This window comes from Myotis nattereri (genome assembly GCF_964212035.1).
Source record: "Myotis nattereri genome assembly, chromosome: 5".
NCBI classification, from domain to species: Eukaryota; Metazoa; Chordata; class Mammalia; order Chiroptera; family Vespertilionidae; genus Myotis; species Myotis nattereri.
Genome location: NC_138080.1, coordinates 73098972 through 73116657, shown reverse-complemented (window position 1 = coordinate 73116657; position 17686 = coordinate 73098972). Strand labels below are relative to the sequence as shown.

General features: G+C 41.6%; 1 protein-coding gene across 2 annotated transcripts in view; it reads left to right on the top strand.

The window, feature by feature from the left end:
* FAF2 (Fas associated factor family member 2) overlaps positions 1-17686 on the top strand; it is a 38761-nt gene that overhangs the window by 6734 nt on the left and 14341 nt on the right. Inside the window, exons 1-4 of one of the 2 annotated variants that reach the window (XM_081091178.1) lie at positions 3618-5062; positions 8967-9035; positions 12485-12619; positions 15091-15167. In XM_081091178.1, coding sequence (XP_080947304.1) covers positions 5039-5062; positions 8967-9035; positions 12485-12619; positions 15091-15167 — 305 coding nt within the window. In that variant the 5' untranslated portion in view covers positions 3618-5038. Of the gene's footprint in view, positions 1-3617; positions 5063-8966; positions 9036-12484; positions 12620-15090; positions 15168-17686 lie in introns of those variants that run through there. The other variant, XM_081091177.1, reaches the window with a different exon arrangement.

Here is a 17686-nt window from a genome sequence, read left to right as displayed (position 1 = left end):
TTTCCTTATCTGTGAAGCTCTTTATCTGACCTTCAATTCTGAATGATAGCTTTGCTGGATAAAGTAATCTTGGTTGTAGGTTCTTGGCATTCATCACTTTGAATATTTCTTGCCACTCCCTTCTGGCCTGCAAAGTTTCTGTTGAGAAATCAGCTGACAGTCGTATGGGTACTCCCTTGTAGGTAACTGAGTTTCTTTCTCTTGCTGCTTTTAAGATTCTCTCTTTGTCTTTTGCTCTTGGCATTTTAATTATGATGTGTCTTGGTGTGGCCCTCTTTGGATTCCTTTTGTTTGGGGTTCTCTGCGCTTCCTGGACTTGTAAGTCTATTTCTTTGACCAGGTAGGGGAAGTTTTCTGTCATTATTTCTTCAAATAGGTTTTCAATATCTTGCTCTCTGTCTTCTGGCACCACTATAATTCTGATGTTGGTACGCTTGAAGCTGTCCCAGAGGCTCCTTACACTATTTTCGTATTCTTTTTTCATTTTGCTTTTCTGGTTGGGTGTTTTTTGCTTCTTCGCATTTCAAATCTTTGCCTTGATTCTTGCGCTCCTCTGGTCTGCTGTTGGGAGTCTGTATAATATTCATTATTTCAGTCCGTATATGCTTAATTTCTAGTTGGTTCTTTATCACAACATCGAGGGTCTCATTAGATTTCTTGTAGATCTCAATAAGTTTATTGGCGGCTTCTAGACAGTTCTTGAGAGACCTTAAAAGTGTGGCTCTGAACTCAATATCCTCCATTGACAATTTTGTCCTGTTTCTTTGTCTCCGCATTTTTTATGCTTTCTTGGTGCACCCCCTAGTGGTCTTTGTGCGCAGTCTTGTTGCAGTTAAACCTTGATTGTTGTAGTTAACACTAGGGGGATTTGACCTCCAGGCCAACTGGCTGTGAGAATCAGCTGTGTCTGCAGTGGGAAAACTTCTGTCCTCTAGGGAGGTGCTAATCTAGCCTTTGCCTGAGGCTATCTGGCAAATGGCTCTGCGCAGGGCTTGGGCGGGGCAGGTCACACGGGATCAACAGGGCGGGTGGGGGGGAGCAGTTATGGCTGCTCTCAGTCCCGTCCCCAGGTGCTCCGCCTCTCAGAGTCCCAGCAACCGTTGCAAACCTCGGAGAGAAAGCTGCCCTCGCATTCCGACCGAAGCCAGACAGTCCCGCTTCTCCCGTTTGAGTCTGGGTCCCTAGAGACTCGCCCAGAATCTGAGCTCAGAATCTGAGACTCGAAGAAAACATGGCCCGGCCCCGGTGAGGTAAGGACAGCCCCGGTGAGGTTGAAACGGCCCTGGTGAGGTCGGGACGGCCCTGGTGAGGCTGAAACGGCCGCAGTGAGGTCGGGACAGCCCCGGTGAGGTTGAAACTGCCCCGGTGAGGTCGGGACGGCCCTTGTGAGGTTGAAACGGCCCCGGTGAGGTTGAAACGGCCCCGGTGATGTCGGGACGGTCCCGGTTAGGTTGCAACGGCCGCAGTGAGGTCAGGACAGCCCCGGTGAGATTGAAACGGCCCCGGTGAGGTCAGGACGGCCCCGGTGAGGTTGAAATGGCCCCAGTGAGGCTGAGACGGCCCCAGTGAGGTTGGGACAGATAATGGGGACCAGTATAGACTGATGAACAGGGGTAGATGCAGAGGCAGAGCAACATTGAACAGACTGTCAAACTACAGTGGGAAACCTGGGGAGGGTTTGGGGGGGGATTAAGAGATCAACCGAAGGACTTATATGCATGCATATAAGATTAACCAATGGACACAAGACACCAGGGGCGGGGGGGGGGGGCGGTTCGGGCCGGGGGAATGTCAAGGGGGGGAAAAAAGGAGACATATGTAGTACTCTTTGTAATACTTTAAGAAATAAAAATTATATATATAAAAAAAAAAGAATCTGAGACTCCCTCCCGATTGAAAATGACATCCGCGCCCTCAGCTACCAGCCTGCTCCGCGCGTACCTCCGCACCTTTGTATTTTCCGCACTGCGCCTCCTCTGAGTCTCGTATGCTGTTCTCTTTCCTTCTAGTTGAAGAATTTCCCCTCAGCCAGCCTTCCTGTGGTTCTGGGCGATGTCCGTTCCGTCTTTTAGTTGTATTTTTGAAGTGGTTCTTCGAGGCAGCTAACTCCGGTGTTTACCTATGCCGCCATCTTGGTTTCCCTCCGACAGTCTTGATTTGAACCCTAGTTTTTCCAATTACAGTAACTCCTCACTTAATGTTGTTAATAGGTTCTGCGACTTTAAGTGAAATGATGTATAAGGAAACCAATTTTACCATAGGCTAATTGATAGGAACAAGTATTAAGTTCCTGCAGTATCTCATCAGCTGTTATAATGAAAAGAAATTGCATGAAATGAAGCTGTTTGACCTGTTGTACTAACTTTGTGACCTTGGGCAAATTACTTAACCTCTCTGCCTTAGTTTCTTTATCTATGCACTGATACTACCTACCTCATGTAGTTGTTTCAGTAATTAAATGTTATTATATCTCAAGCACTGGCAAATATGAAGCACTTTAATGTTACACAGATAGTACAGAGCTCTATATATATTGTGTGTGTTTTCCTATGTGTGCATACCTTTTCACTTGAAGTACCATATTTTTCCATATATAAGATGCTATCTATACTAATAAAAGGGTAATATGCTAATTAGACCAGACATCCTTCCAGACAAAGCCATGGTGGCAGGGTCACTGCAGAAGCAGTTAGGGGTGATCAGGCCGGCAGGGGAGAGCAGTTAGGGGGATTAGGCCAGCGGGGGAGAGCAGTTAGGGGGATCAGGCCGGCAGGGGAGGGCAGTTAGGGGGATCAGGTCGGCAGGGGAGAGCAGTTGGGGGATCAAGCTGTTAGGCAGGCAAGCAATTAGGAGCCAGCAGTCCCGGATTGTGAGAGGGATGTCTGACTGCTGGTTTAGGCCCAATACGGATGTTCCCGAGGGGTCCCAGATTAGAAAGGGTGTAGGCCAGGCTGAGGGACACCCCCCCTCCTGTGCATAAATTTCACGCACCAGGCCTCTAGTTTGTTTCTAAAATCATTAGACTGAAAATCGAGGGGCATCTTATACACAGAAGTCAGCCGAAGATGGAGCCAAGCAGGTGCATTGCTGCCCATACCTTGTCAAACAGACTTCCTCCAGTCATAAGCCTTATTGTTACTGACCTCAGCTGATTCCATAATTGGAGGTGGAGGTGGAGGTGGAGGTGGAGAGTGCGTAGATGCAACAGAGACTGGAGTGTTCTGAGCCCATAAAGATGTCAAAAAATAAAAAGATAAATACTGGTAAGCGATTATCTTACTCTGCAAAATTCAGACTGAATGTAATTAGCTATGCAAAAGAGCATGGAAATAGAACTGCAGAGAGACAATTTCGAACTCCTCCCACTGAGTGTATGGTATGATCAGACAGTGGAGAAAACAGGAAGAACAACTCCTTAGATGCCAAAAAAGAAGGCCTTAAGAGGAAAACCAGCAAAATGGGCCAACTTGGAGCAGAGGCTTAAGACTTGGATTATGGAGCAGTGCCAGAGTGGCTTATATGTGTCAACCAAGCTTATTCATGTCAGGCAAGAATGTTTGCAAGTGAAATGAACATTGTTGATTTCACAGGAAAGGCCAAATGGTGCTTCAATTTCATGAGCAGAGGAGGGTTGGGCATGAGAACAAAGTTAGCTCAGAAAATGCCACCAGTTTATGAGGATAAAATGCAAGTATTTCACTCCTATGTCATACAGCTTCTGAAAAAATATGATTTTGAGCCAAGTCAGATTGCAAACAGTAATGATATGCCTCTCAATTTTGATGTGCCTTCCAATAGAACTGTTAATGTGAAAGGAATCAAAACAAGTGGCCATGAAAAGACACACTATACTGCTGTGCCTTCATGTTGTGCAAATGGTACTAAACTGTCTCCTATACTTATTTTTAAGAGGAAAACCTATCCTAAAGAGACCATACCTGCTGGCATTATTGTGCAAGTTCAAGAGAAGGGATGGATGAATGAAGACATTATGGCCATTTGGTTTGCAAAGCTTTGGTCCAGAAGACATGGGGGGCTCTTAACACATTGCGGACGGATCACAAGAATTCTCATGTTTTCTGTCCTAAGGCTTGTGGCCAGTCATACTTTTAAAAGATATTAGCTTGTAAGAACATGTAATAAATACAGTGGGGTCTTGACTTACGAGTTTAATTCGTTCCGTGACGGAGCTCGTAACTCAAATTACTCGTATGTCAAATCAACAGTGAACGAGTGAGACACGTGATGCTGGGCTGATGTGGCATTCACTGTGACGTTCGCTGCGCCAACTAGCGGTGGGGTATCTGAAGCTGGCTCGTAACCTGAATTTTAGCTTGCAACTCAAAGCAAAAAATCGGCCGAGAGACGGCTCGTATCTCGAAAAACTCATTAGTCGGGACTCTCGTAAGTCAAGGCCCCACTGTAACTTCAAAATGCAATGGGTATTTAATTTTAAAGCGTGCCTTTAACATTTATGTAAAACGTTTTTTTGTACTAGTTCAATAGAAACTTATCTGGCCACTGGGTAAAACTAGCAATAAAACTACTGTTCCGCAAGCCAGCTCTTCTTGTCTTTGATCAGTTCCAAGCACATTTAACAGAAAAGATAAAAAGGGTTGCATCAGATTTGCAAACAAACCTAGCAGTTACTCCTGGTGGACTTACAGGTCAGCTACAGTCACTAGATGTTTCAATCACCAAGCCATTTAAAGCCCTGATGAGAGAAGAATGGAGTAGATCGATACAAAAAGTAGGTGATACCTTGACACGGACAGGACGAGTGAAAAAAACAACCATTACTGAGGTCTGCATTTGGGTCCTAAACTCGTGGTATGGCATCAAACAATAGGTGATTGTGAAGTCCTTCAGGAAATGTGGAATCAGCAATGCCATGGATGGAATTGAGGACGATCTCACATATATAGACAGTGACTCAGCAGTCAGCAGTGATACAATAGAAGTTGAAGAAATTGATATGTCTGGAACCAGTAGTGATGAAGAAGAGAACAGTGATGCAACAGAGGCTGAATAAAGTGATATGCTGCATAATATCATAGTACTGGTATGTGAACATTACCTGCAGTAATTACTAAATAAAAATATGTTCTGTTTTATGTTCAAAATATTGATTTTTTAATTTTGGGTTGGAAAAGTGGGAGGTGTCTTATACATGGGGGTATCTTATACACGGAAAAATATGGTACTTTACGGCTTCTCTTTGGCATCCGAATTGCCAGCCTCATACTTTTCTTGAGGGTTACTTGAATACAAGCACTGTGTTACTGCAGAGAGGGCTTTAAATGACCAACATATACAGTGCGGATATACTGGACAAAGGAATGATTCATGTCCCGGGGGGACGAATGAGACAGTGCAGGTTTTCATCATGGTACTCAGAATGGCACACAATTTAAAATTAGGAATTGTATGGAATTTTACATGTAATATTTCCTGATGTAGCTAAACCTGGGATAAAGGGGTGGGACTGCTGTATACATAAAAGAGAAAAGATCAGAGGGCCCTGCTCTGGAGCACTTCAGTCTTTAGCATCCGGAGGATACAGTGAGGACCTAGCAAAGGAAACAAAGTGGCAGGCGAGGTAGGAGGAAAACCAGCGTATTGTCCTAGACTTCAAGTCCTTGAGAAGTGGGAACAGATGTTTGGATTTACATTGTGGGGGTCATTTGTGACCTTGATTAGAAGTTTTGTTGGAATGTTGGGGAGGTGAAGGCTTGATTGGAGTGAGTTCAAGAGAGTGGCATGAGAACTTGGAGATTTCTGCAGTTTTGCACTAAAGAGGAAAGAGATTGGGCAGAAGCTGTAGTGGGAAGAGATTTTTATTTTTTTAGGATATATCAGCATGTTTGTATACTGATGAGGAACACACAAATTAGAGAGAAAATCTGATGCAGAGGAAGGAGAATTGCTCTTGCGATACCTTTGAGTAAGTGAGAGGGGACAGGACCGGTATACAAGACAAGAGGAGGCATTGGCCTTTGCCAGGAGCATGGATAAGTTTGTCCATAATAAAAGAAAAGATGAGTGTAGGTAGGTTGACATGCAGGTTGGAACTTTTGATTATTTTCCCTGTGAAATAGGAAACAAGATCTTGAACTAAGAATAAGGATGGAGGAGGTGCTAGAAGTTTGAGGAGAGCGAAAGTCTGGTTATGTAGGAGAATAGGAGTGAATACACTAGGCAATTAGGATGAAGGCCAGGCAATATTACAGATTTACTTGAGGTTAGTGATCATATATTTATTTAAAGTAAGACCAGTCAGCCCCCTTCAGCTGTAAAGATACAGGTGCAAAGTAGACAGATTTGGATTTATTTTTTATTTTTTTTATTTTTATTGATTTCAGAGAAGAAGGGTGAGGGGGAGAGAGAGAGAGAGAGAGAGAGAGAGAGAGAGAGAGAGAGAGAGAGAGAGAGAGAGAGAAGAGAAACATCAGTGATGAGAGAATCATTGATTGGCTGCCTCCTACTGGGGATCAGGCCCACAACCCAGCCATGTGCCCTTGACTGGAATTGAACCCCGGGACCCTCAGTCCACAGGCTGGTGCTCTATCCACTGAGCAAAACCAGCGAGGGTGAGATTTGGAATTTTAGAAGATTGTGGTTTAGCCAAGGGAATATGATTGTGATAGAGGGCAAAGGAGTTGGATGTGTGCAAGAAAGAGTGATTATTATATTTGACTCTGGAATTTATGATGAATAAGATGGGAAATGAGGATATGAGAGGTTCTGAGGCTCAGTGAAAAGGTAGTTCGGTCAATGGATTGTAGGTCCTGGCAGAGTTGAAAAATTTAGAGACGGCATTAGATGGAGGAAGTTGAAAAGGTAGAAGAATATGGAGGGAGAGTGTGCAGGGGTTTGCAGTTATGATTATAGTGAGGTCTAGAGTTTGACCTCAAGAGTGAATGGAGGAACAGTAGGCAAGGAATTGAGAAACCAAAGTATTAGAACAATTATGCAAATAGTAAAATCACCAGGACACTGATAGAGTTGATCACTTGGCCGAGGTAGTTTGTCAGTTCTCTCCACTATATAGTTATATCAGTATGGACTCATGGATGTTTATTTTGTAATTTGGATTATAATTCATGACTATCCAATTATTGTGGGTGGTGGTTTGTTTTTTTTAACACGTCCTTACTTTCTGTCACTACACAATTCTCCAGGCTCATTTTGTATAGTTCCTGTCCCTGTCCTAGAATCAGTTACTTCTCCAAGGAACCTAGTTTCTTTTTTGGACAATGGTATTAAAAATGGAGGTCTGGCCCTGGCCGGCATGGTTCAGTGGTTAGAGCTTTGTCCCGTGCACAGAAGTGTTATGGGCTGGATTTCAAGTCAAGGGCATGTACCTGGGTTCCAGGTTTGACCCCCCAGTTGGGGCCTGTGCAATCCATGTGTCTCTCTCCCTCTAAGGAGAGCTAAGGATTTTGGAATTCATTATTCAGTCAACATATAGGAAGAAGAGTTAGAAGGAGGAAAAGAAATTAAGTTATCTTGACAGTTCACTGGAGGTGTTACAAAAGCTTGATTAAAGATGCTGGCTGTGGGAATGGAAATGTGGTTGCAGGTGTAATACAGGAAATGGTCAAAACTTGATTATCGATGAAGTGTGGAGTTCAAGGATAGAGTACTTAAAGATGAAGCTCAGGTTCCAGATGTACCTGAGCCAGGATATTTGGGAGGGTGGTTGGGTGTTAACACATATAGTGTTTGTTTGTGTGTGTGTGTTTTAATGTTTTTATTGATTTTTAGAGAGAAAGGAAGGGAAAGGCACAGAAAGATAGAAACATCAATGAGAGAGAAACATCTTCACTCGGCTGCGTCCTCCACACCCCCCACTGGGAATCTAGCCAGCAGCCCGGGCATGTGCCCTGACCAGGAATCAAACCGGTGACCTTGGTTCTTGGGTCGATACTCAACCACTGAGCCACACTGGCCGGGTACATATAGTAGTTTAATGATACACTTGAGGTACCGGTGCCACATTTGGTGGAAGTATTGACTAGGCAATTGGAAAAATGCTCCTAAACTTCAGAAGAGATGGTGGGTCCAGAAATTAAATTAGGAGTCATCTGAGTAGAAAGGGTGGTTGAAGGCTGAGTATTAAATGAGATTGCCAAGGAGAGAGGTGTAGAGAGTGAAAAAAAACAACTACGGACTCATCCTTAGGGAACTTCCTGTGTTGACAGGTATGGAAAAAGAGGGAGCCAGAGTAGGAACTTCGGTTAGAGACAAAGTGAAACCTGAGAACAGTCCAAGGAGAAGGGAGTAGGGAAAATACTTATTATAGGGAAACATTTGAATTACAGACTCAATTTAATAAAAAGTTGTACATAATTTATATGTACAACTTCATTGTAAGTTAGGTTATATGCCAATAGATAAAACAATGCAAGTTAATGAAAGTCATTATTTTGCAGGAAACCTGCATTATTATATCGTTATATATTATAAGTAGAATAGTTGTTTAGCATTGAAAAATATTTTGTTGGACTTAGAGGTTGAAGAAATCTTTTGATAGTAGAATATTAATCAGTTGTCTTCTTAATTGGAAGTCTGGAAGGTTTTTGTTGTTTATTCCTCACCTGAGGACATGCTTAGAGAGAGGAAGGGGGAGAGAGAGAGATCAATAGGCTGCCTTCCGTACATGGCCAAAGTGTGTGCTCTGACTGGGAATTCAACGGGCAGCCTTTCAGTGCATGGGGTGACACTGCCTTGAAGGTTTAAAAGATAAGGAATTTTCATTTGTTTTGTTCTGTGGGAAAAATCTCTGCTGTAACTGATTGGACAAATTCTGAATAGTGAAATTTTACCGAATTTGACCATGTACCTTCAACACTTTTTAGTATATTTTCGCAGAAGTATTCATAAGTAGTCTATTAGGGATAAAAATATCTACAAATGTACTGTTGCTTTTTCCCTAAGTAACTTTTTGATTTTATCCTTTCCAGGATTTGACTGGCATAGAATCTATGGATCAATGTCGACATACCTTGGAACAGCATAACTGGAACATAGAGGTACAACAGGATTTATTCTGAGCTTCTTTCTTTTTAAAATATATTTTTATTGATTTCAGAAAGGAAGGGAAAGGAAGAGAGAAATATAAACATCAATGATGAGAGAGAATCATTGATTGGCTGTCTCCCACACACCCCCCACTAAGGATTGAGCCTGTAACCCGGGCATGTGCCCTTGACCTGAATCGAACCTGGGACCCTTCAGTCTGCAGGCCGATGCTCTATCCACTGAGCCAAACCAGTCAGGGCTGAGCTTATTTCTTTTTCCATGGTCTAATAATGATTCAAAGACATGTATTTTTCCACAGCTGTAATCTTTTCTTTTAGTAGAGCTGGTTTTCAAATTTCCAACTCTTTAAGTCTTTAAAAATGAATGTGTGGACCCTGACTGAGTAGCTCAGTTGGTTAGAGCGTTGTCCCGATAGCAAGTATAATCCCCGGTCAGGGCACATACAAGAATCAATCAATGAGTATATAAATGAAAGCATAAATAAGTGGAACAACAAATTATGTTTCTCTATCTCTTTTTTCTGTCTCTCTCAAATCAAAAAATGAATGTGTAGCGCGGCCAGCATGGCTCAGTGGTTGAGTGTTGACCTATGAACCAGGAGGTCAAAGTTCAGTTTCCAGTCAGGGCACATGCCCAGGTTGTGGGCTTGATCCCCAGTGTGGGGCGTGCAGGAGGCAGCCGATCAATGATTCTCTTTCATCGTTAATATTGCTATCCTCTCCCTCTCCCTTCCTCTCTGAAATCAGTAAAAATATATTTTAAAAATAATGGGTAGAAAAAGTGAAGCTTTATGATCAAAGTTTATAAAATAGAAAAGGTAGTGACCAAATTCCTCAATATAGTGCCTACTCCTTGTGTGTGTGTATACTGAGTGGCCAGATTATTATGACCACCCCATCAGTACTTCGTTGGGCCACCTTTTGCCTTCAGTACTGCAGCAATTCTTCTTGGCATTGACTCCACGAGATGTTGAAAGATGATGCGAGGAATCTGACACCATGTCTGTTGAATCGCACCGTCCAGTTCTGTGAGATTTGATGGTTGTGGAACCAGCTGCCTGATGGCCCTTTTAACTTCGTCCCACAAATGCTCAATTGGATTGAGATCTGGTGATTGTGGGGGCCACCTAAGCAAGGTAAAGTCTCCCTCATGTTCTTGAAACCACTCCTGCACAATACGAGCACCATGGCATGGCGCATTGTCTTGTTGGAAGAAGCCATCTCCATTGGGATACGCCATCTACATGATAGGATGAACTTGATCAGCAATGATACTTAGGTATGTTGTGCTGTTCAGCCGTTTATAATGATCTGGCCCTCTAGCAACTTCAGAGCGAAATTATACCTAATCTGCCTACAGATTAGGTGGTCATAATAATCTTGCCACTCAGTGTGTGTGTGTATTTAATGGCTCTTTGGGGGAAAACTGTTGTTTTTTTCAATGTCAGTTAATAATGGTGATAGCAAACATCTTGTCCTCACTATAACATTTCTTGTTTTGTTATTACTGTGATTACTGTGATATTGGTGGTTGTTTTGAGATAGATCCATTTGAGTAGAGATATTTGTTTTTACTGGTTTTGTTAACTAGTATATTTCCCCATTTCCTCCCTTCCCTTCTCTCTAAAAAAATCAATGGGAAAAATATCCTTATATCCTTGGGTGAGGATTAACAACAAAATAGAGTGGATGTTGAATTTTATCAAACACCCTTTGATCTCTTGAAATTACTGTTTCAATTATGGTATGTTACTTGAATAGGGTGCTGGATTTCTGAAAATACATGTATTCCTGAATGAACCTGTTTCTGATCCATTAAATTTTAGGCTCTGGCATCCTGCCACTGAATGAAACTAAGTCCCTACTCTCATGAAACTTAAGTCTAGATAATTTGTGCTCATAATAAGTGCTATGAATGAGTGTAGGAAATGTAATAGGATCTAAGAACTTATTTTGATTTATTTTCTTTTTTTGAGAAATTATTTATTTATTTAATATATTTTATTGATTTCAGAGAGAGGAAGGGAGAGAGAGATGGAAACATCCACGATGAGAATCATGGATTGGCTGCCTCCTGCACGCCTTCTACTGGGGATTGAGCCCACAACCCGGGCATGTGTCCTGACTGGGAATTGAACCGTGACCTCCTGGTTTATAGGTAGATGCTCAACCACTTAGCTATGCTGGCCGGGCAAGAAGTTATTTTAAATAGGGTGGTCAAGTAAGGCTTTTTTGAGGAGGTGGTTACATTTGAGCTGACGCCTGAATACAAATGAAATGAATGTGCCTGAATGTGAAAATTTTGAGGGAATTGCATTTGAGGCATAGGGAATGATGTTGCTTTACATGATATTTTTGTACTATCTCCTCATTAGATTTTCACTTCAAGAATATGCTGGCTTTATAAAATGACTTTACCTGATAAAATGAGTTGAGAAGTATAAATAGCATAGATTTGAAAGAAAATACTTGTGCCCGGCCAGTGTGGCTCAATGTGAGCATTGACCCATGAACCAGGAGATCAAGGTTCGATTCCCAGTCAGTCACATGCCTGGGTTGTGGGCTCAATTCTCAGTAGGGGGCGTGATGATTCTCTCTCATCATTGATGTTTCTATCTTTCCCTCTCCCTTCTTCTCTGAAATCAATAAAACCCTATTTTTTTAAAAAAGGAAAGAAAATACTTGTTTCTGCCTTTCTCTATGTTTTCCCCCGTCATTCATAATCTGTTTCCTAGATCTTTCTTGGTAAGCTTTCTTAGAAAATTCTTTCTTTTTAGAGATTTTCAAGTTTTTTAGCATATCTTTTACTTTCTTCTGTATCTGTCCTGTTATCCCCTCTTCTGTTTTCTTTTCAATGTTTATTTTCCTTTTTTTAAAATGAGACTTGCTAGGGACTGGTTTATTTTCTTATTTTTTTGTTTGTTTATGAAAAATCTCATATCAGTTATTTTTTCTATGTTTTTATTTATTAAGAAAATTCTATCTTTAATCTATTTTCATGCTTTTGTAGGGTTATGTTCTTTTTTTTAGGGGCATTGTCTACAATGTATTCTCTTTCTCTCTCTCTCTCTCTCTCTCTCTCTCTCTCTCTCTCTCTCTCTTTTTTTTCTATGTTGTATATTCTGTAGGTGGCTCTCCTTAGGCTTGTACATTGAAGCACCTTTCTTCCCAGCCACCCTCAATAGCACAAGCCATCTGAATAAAAGCAGTGTGCTTGCTGCATAAATGGTGCTTCCAGACAAGTTCTTTGTATTGCTCTGTTGTCTGTGGATTCTGGAGTCATACCACACATTATCTCCCACCATAACAAGTGACAGGTCCAAGAAGATAACACTTCTCAGGTTACCTGTTTTATAACACCAAGCAACAGTTGCCTTATCTCTTCTTCTGAGTTGATTTGAGCATCACTGAAATTCTTTCTACACTTTTTTCCTTCTCAGGCTGCTGTACAGGACAGATTGAATGAGCAAGAGGGTGTACCAAGTGTTTTCAACCCACCTCCATCACGACCCCTGCAGGTGAACACAGCCGACCACAGGATCTACAGCTATGTTGTCTCAAGACCGCAACCAAGGGCAAGTGACTTCATCACTGGAATTCCCCCCTTTATAAGTCCATTCACGTGGTTGTGTTGGTCTCTGTGTGATAGGAGCAAGAGAGATACTCAGAATGGAGAGCTGGACCTGGCTCCTTGGTAGATTTATTAGGTTTATTATTTTCCCTTGATTCTTTTTTCCCCTTGAGCCCACATTCCTTCCCACTTCCTTGATTCTTTAATGAAGTGATATAGTAACTGCCCATTTTGTGTGTGTCTTGGGGTAGGGGGGTTTTTTGCCAGTTATTTGAAACAGTTTCTGCACCTTGTTTTTTGAGTAATTGTATTTACATGTCTAAAAATGTTTGCTACATGTTGACTAGATATTCCACTTTTTTGTTTTTTAATCCTCACCCAAGAATATGTATGGTCTTATTGATTTTAGAGAGAGAGGAGGGGTGAGGGAGAGAGAGAGAGAAGCATCAGTTTGAGAAACATTGATCCTTTGCCTCACACATGAGCCCCGACTGGAGATCCAAGCTGCAAACCTTTTGGGAATATGGGACGACACTCCAGCCAACTGAGCCACCCGGGCAGGGCTAGACCTCCACTTTTAAGTTAGAATGTTTACTGAGTTCTTTGTTGCTTTATTTTACTTAATTTTAAGCTAATTCTAGGGAAATGCTTGGAATCTTTGTTGAGAGCCTTCACCATATCTTTAAAATTAGTCTTTAAGGGTTAGTAGCAAGGAAGTGGTACAGTTAAATTCAGCTTTAAGAGCGCTCCAGTGGACCTGGTATTTGGCTGCTGGGGATCCAGAGATGAATGATGAGCCAGTTCTCCCTTTCACATTGCTCACAGTCTAATTAGGGAGGTCAGATGTGAATACAGTACTGGTAATGGACTCCAGAGAACTTTCTGGAGTTTCTCTTTTTAAATATATATTTAAAAATATGTATATTTTAGAGAGGAAGGGAGAGGGGGAGAGAGATAGAAACATCAGTGATAAGAGAGAATGATTGAACAGCTGCCTCCTGCATGCCCCCTACAGGGGACTGAGTCTGCAACTGGGCATGTGTCCTTGACTAGAATTGAACCTGGGACCCTTCATTCTGCAGGCCGACACTCTATCCACTGAGCCAAACCAGCTAGGGCATGGAGTTACTCGTAATTCTTGGAGTTACACTGACCTCTTGTACTTGGATTTAGAATTCCAAGAGAGTACTCCCTTTAACTTTGTAGCAGTTAGAATTTCTTCCGTCATTATACCTTTTGTGAGCACTTGACAGTGTTTTAAAATGGAGTTTCTAAGTAGTTGTTTTGGGGTATTTTGAAGTAGAAGAGCAGATGGATTCCTATAGCAATTGTATATCCCAGTGTTTCCTTAGTTTGTTTTGGGCTTGTCTCAGTGTTTTAAGCCCTTATGTTAGCTATGAGGCTCCAGAGCTCCCTGGCTATGGACACAGGGACGGTTTCAGGTTAACACAATATGATATATAAGAAATGCTGCCAAAACCGGTTTGGCTCAGTGGATAGAGCGTCGGCCTGCGGACTGAAAGGTCCCAGGTTCGATTCCGGTCAAGGGCATGTACCTGGGTTGCGGGCACATCTCCAGTAGGAGATATGCAGGAGGTGGCTGATCGATGTTTCTCTCCCATCGATGTTTCTAACTCTCTATCTCTCTCTCTTCCTCTCTGTAAAAAATCAATAAAATATATTTAAAAAAAAAAAAGAAATGCTTTGTAAACTATAAACCTCTCTCTACATATGCTAATTACAACAGCAGCAATAATCAACATTGTTAAAGTAATAATTAGCATTATTACTAAGATTAGCAGCTATATGGAGATTTATAATTGTGGTTAATATAATTGTCAACTGTATACATGTCCAAGGCAGTAAAAGTTTTCTTTCTTGCTATTTCTGCATACCATATTTTTTTTTTTAAATATATTTTATTGAGTTTTTACAGAGAGGAAGAGAGAGAGATAGAGAGTTAGAAACATCGATGAGAGAGAAACATCGATCAGCTGCCTCCTGCACATCTCCTACTGGGGATGTGCCCGCAACCAAGGTACATGCCCTTGACCGGAATCGAACCTGGGACCTTTCAGTCCGCAGGCTGACGCTCTATCCACTGAGCCAAACCGGTTTCGGCAGCATACCATATTTTAATACGTAAATGTGAAAAAAGGAAAGAAGGAATAATTATGATTTGGGGAGGAAAACTTGCAATTGAGTTTGTCAGCTATTATAAGTAAATGCAGAAAAATTGTTGGAGCAGATTTTAATTCAAAAATTGTGTGATAAAAGAAAAATATATGATAGTATTAAATGAAATGAGATCAAAGATGGTCTTTAAGGAGACTGAGGTGGCCAGGAAGAGGAACCAACCATATTGCAAAGGGAGAAATCACATGAAGAACAAACAGAGTAAAAAATTGAACTAGCCTTGTTGTAAGGTATTAGTGAATGAATGAATGGTATCTAACTTTATTTTTGGAATTTCAGGGGCTGCTCGGATGGGGTTATTACTTGATAATGCTTCCATTCCGGTTTACCTATTACACAATACTTGATATATTTAGGTACGTACCTTTGTATTTATGTGTTAGCAATAAGGTAGACTTTGAAGCGGAAAGGTAGACCAAAATAAGATTTATACTCTATCAATTTTGATTTGGCAATTTGACATCAGATTGAATATTCCTCTTAAACAATCTTTTTATGAAGTATGAAAATATTTTAAATTATTCAAACATAATAGATGATGTGAAATGAAATTGTTTGAAACTAGTCTTGCTTATCGTTTTCAAGAATCTACCACATTTATTATTATCTTCCCTCCTCCCACCATGTTTGTCACCTCAACATTCTCTAGTTAATTCACCCTTTCCTTTCTAACCACCATATCTACTAGCTTCAGATTACTTGTAATTTTTACCCTAACCCATCTAGATAACTCCATCTGACTACTGATAATCCAAAAAAATTATCCTGCTCTCAGATTATTCACTTTTCTCCAGACTCCCTTACAAGTTTCACCTCTCTAGACACTCCTATACAATTCCTTCTGTTCAGGCTGATAATACTGGAGCCTTTGTGTATGTATACCCCCTTGCTTCACACTTAACCTTTTTTCTTGCTTTCTTCATGTACCATTTGGAGAGCTCAGCACTAGAAGCTACAGAGAAGCCAGGGCTAGAAAATGTCCAGGGGTTCCAAATTGCTGGCACATTAGGTTTGGGTGTCTGGTCTAGAGCTGAGTAGTAGATGAACCCACACCTAGGCTTTATAGGGAACTAAAATGTTTATGGGCCAATAGGTAGAGCTTGAATCTGTGGTCTGGACCTTGCATATAGGATAACTCATACCTCCCTCAAATGTGGGATAGCCTTTGCCTGGCTCTAGGGCAGTGGTCGCCAACTGGTGGTCCTCGAGGTCCGAAAGGTTGGCGACCGCTGCTTTAGGGAATAGAGAGAGGTCTAATGTGAGGGCCCAGCAGCTGTAGAAGTGCAAGGTTCAGACAACACCTTTTACCTTGGTCATTTAGTGTCTTTTTGTTGTTGTTTTGTTAATCCTCACCTGAGAATATTTTTTCCATTGATTTTTTTTTTTTTTTTTTTTTTTTTTTTTAGAGGAAAGGGAGGGAGACAAGGGGGGAGAGAAACATCTATGTGAGAGAGAAACACATCGATTGGTTGCCTCCCACACACACCCGAACTGGGGTGGGGGATCGATGGAACCTGCAACCCAGGTATGCCTTTGACTGGGATTCAGTACTCTGGCCAACACTCTAACCATTGAACAATGCTGGCCAGGGCCATTTAGTGTTTTAGGAGCCTGCTTGCTTAATGGCTTTCTTGCTTTAGCAAAGTTCTTATAGATCAACAATTAACCAATTAGTACTCTTTTCATCCCTGTTTATTTAAGAATGAGCATGTAAAAACCTTTAAAATCTTAATGAAGACCAAGTTGATATCTCTATTTTTTTAAGCTAATTGTCCTAAAGTATCCTTTATGATAAAACCCTAATATGCAAATCAATCCAACAGTGGAATGACAGGTCGCTATGACACTCACTGACCACCAGGGGGTGGACGCTCAACATAAGAGCTGCCCCCTGGTGGTCAGTGCGCTCCCACAGGGGGAGCGCCGCTCAGCAGAAAAGCCGGGCTCGCAGCTGGCCAGTGCAGCAGCGGTGGTGGGAGCCTCTCCTGCCCCCGATGCAGCGCTAAGGACCCCTCAGGGGATGTCCACCTGCCGGCTTAGGCCCACTCCTCTCGGGGGAACAGGCCTAAGCCGGCAGGCAGACATTCCTGAGGGGTCCCAGACTGCGAGAGGGCACAGGCTGGGCTGAGGGGACCCCCCCTCCTCAGTGCACGAATGTCGTGCACTGGGACTCCAGTATATTATAATGAGAAACAAAAAAGGTAAATCCTTTATCCATTCATTCATCGAAATGGAACTTAACGACTATTAAGATAATCCTAAAACTAATTTCAGAGAAAGTTATCAAACATCAATCTTCTACAGGATTTCTACTCACATAAACAGCTTTTTTGTTAATTAAATTTATTGGGTGACATTGGTTAATAAGACTATATAAGATTCAAGTGTATGATTCTATAATATATCTGTATGTGCATTGTGTGCTCACCACTTAAAGTTTAGTCTCCCTAATGTCATCATTTATTTGACTGTACACAGCTTCTTACATTTGTTTTTAATTTGCTCTGGAATGTTTGTGTCAGTCAGTTTGATTTGATTACTCAGGAGAAATTCCAAGTGAAATTGTATACTACTACACATTAGGAGTTTGAGGGGGTAAGGAATTGCAATTATTTTAAGATTTGGTAAGGAAAGTGTCATAGTTTAGTCACCTTTTCTGTGCTGAAGTTTTCTCAAGTATATGAATATTGTTTGTTTTCCGTGGAAAAAAATATGCATGGCATGTGTTACTAATTTGAAATATATATGTTATTTTTATTAATTTCAGAGAAGAATGGAGAGGGAAAGACAGATAGAATCATTGATTGGCTACCTGCCTCCTGCATGCCCCACACTGGGGATCAAACTCGAAACTCAGTCCTGTCCCCTAACCAGG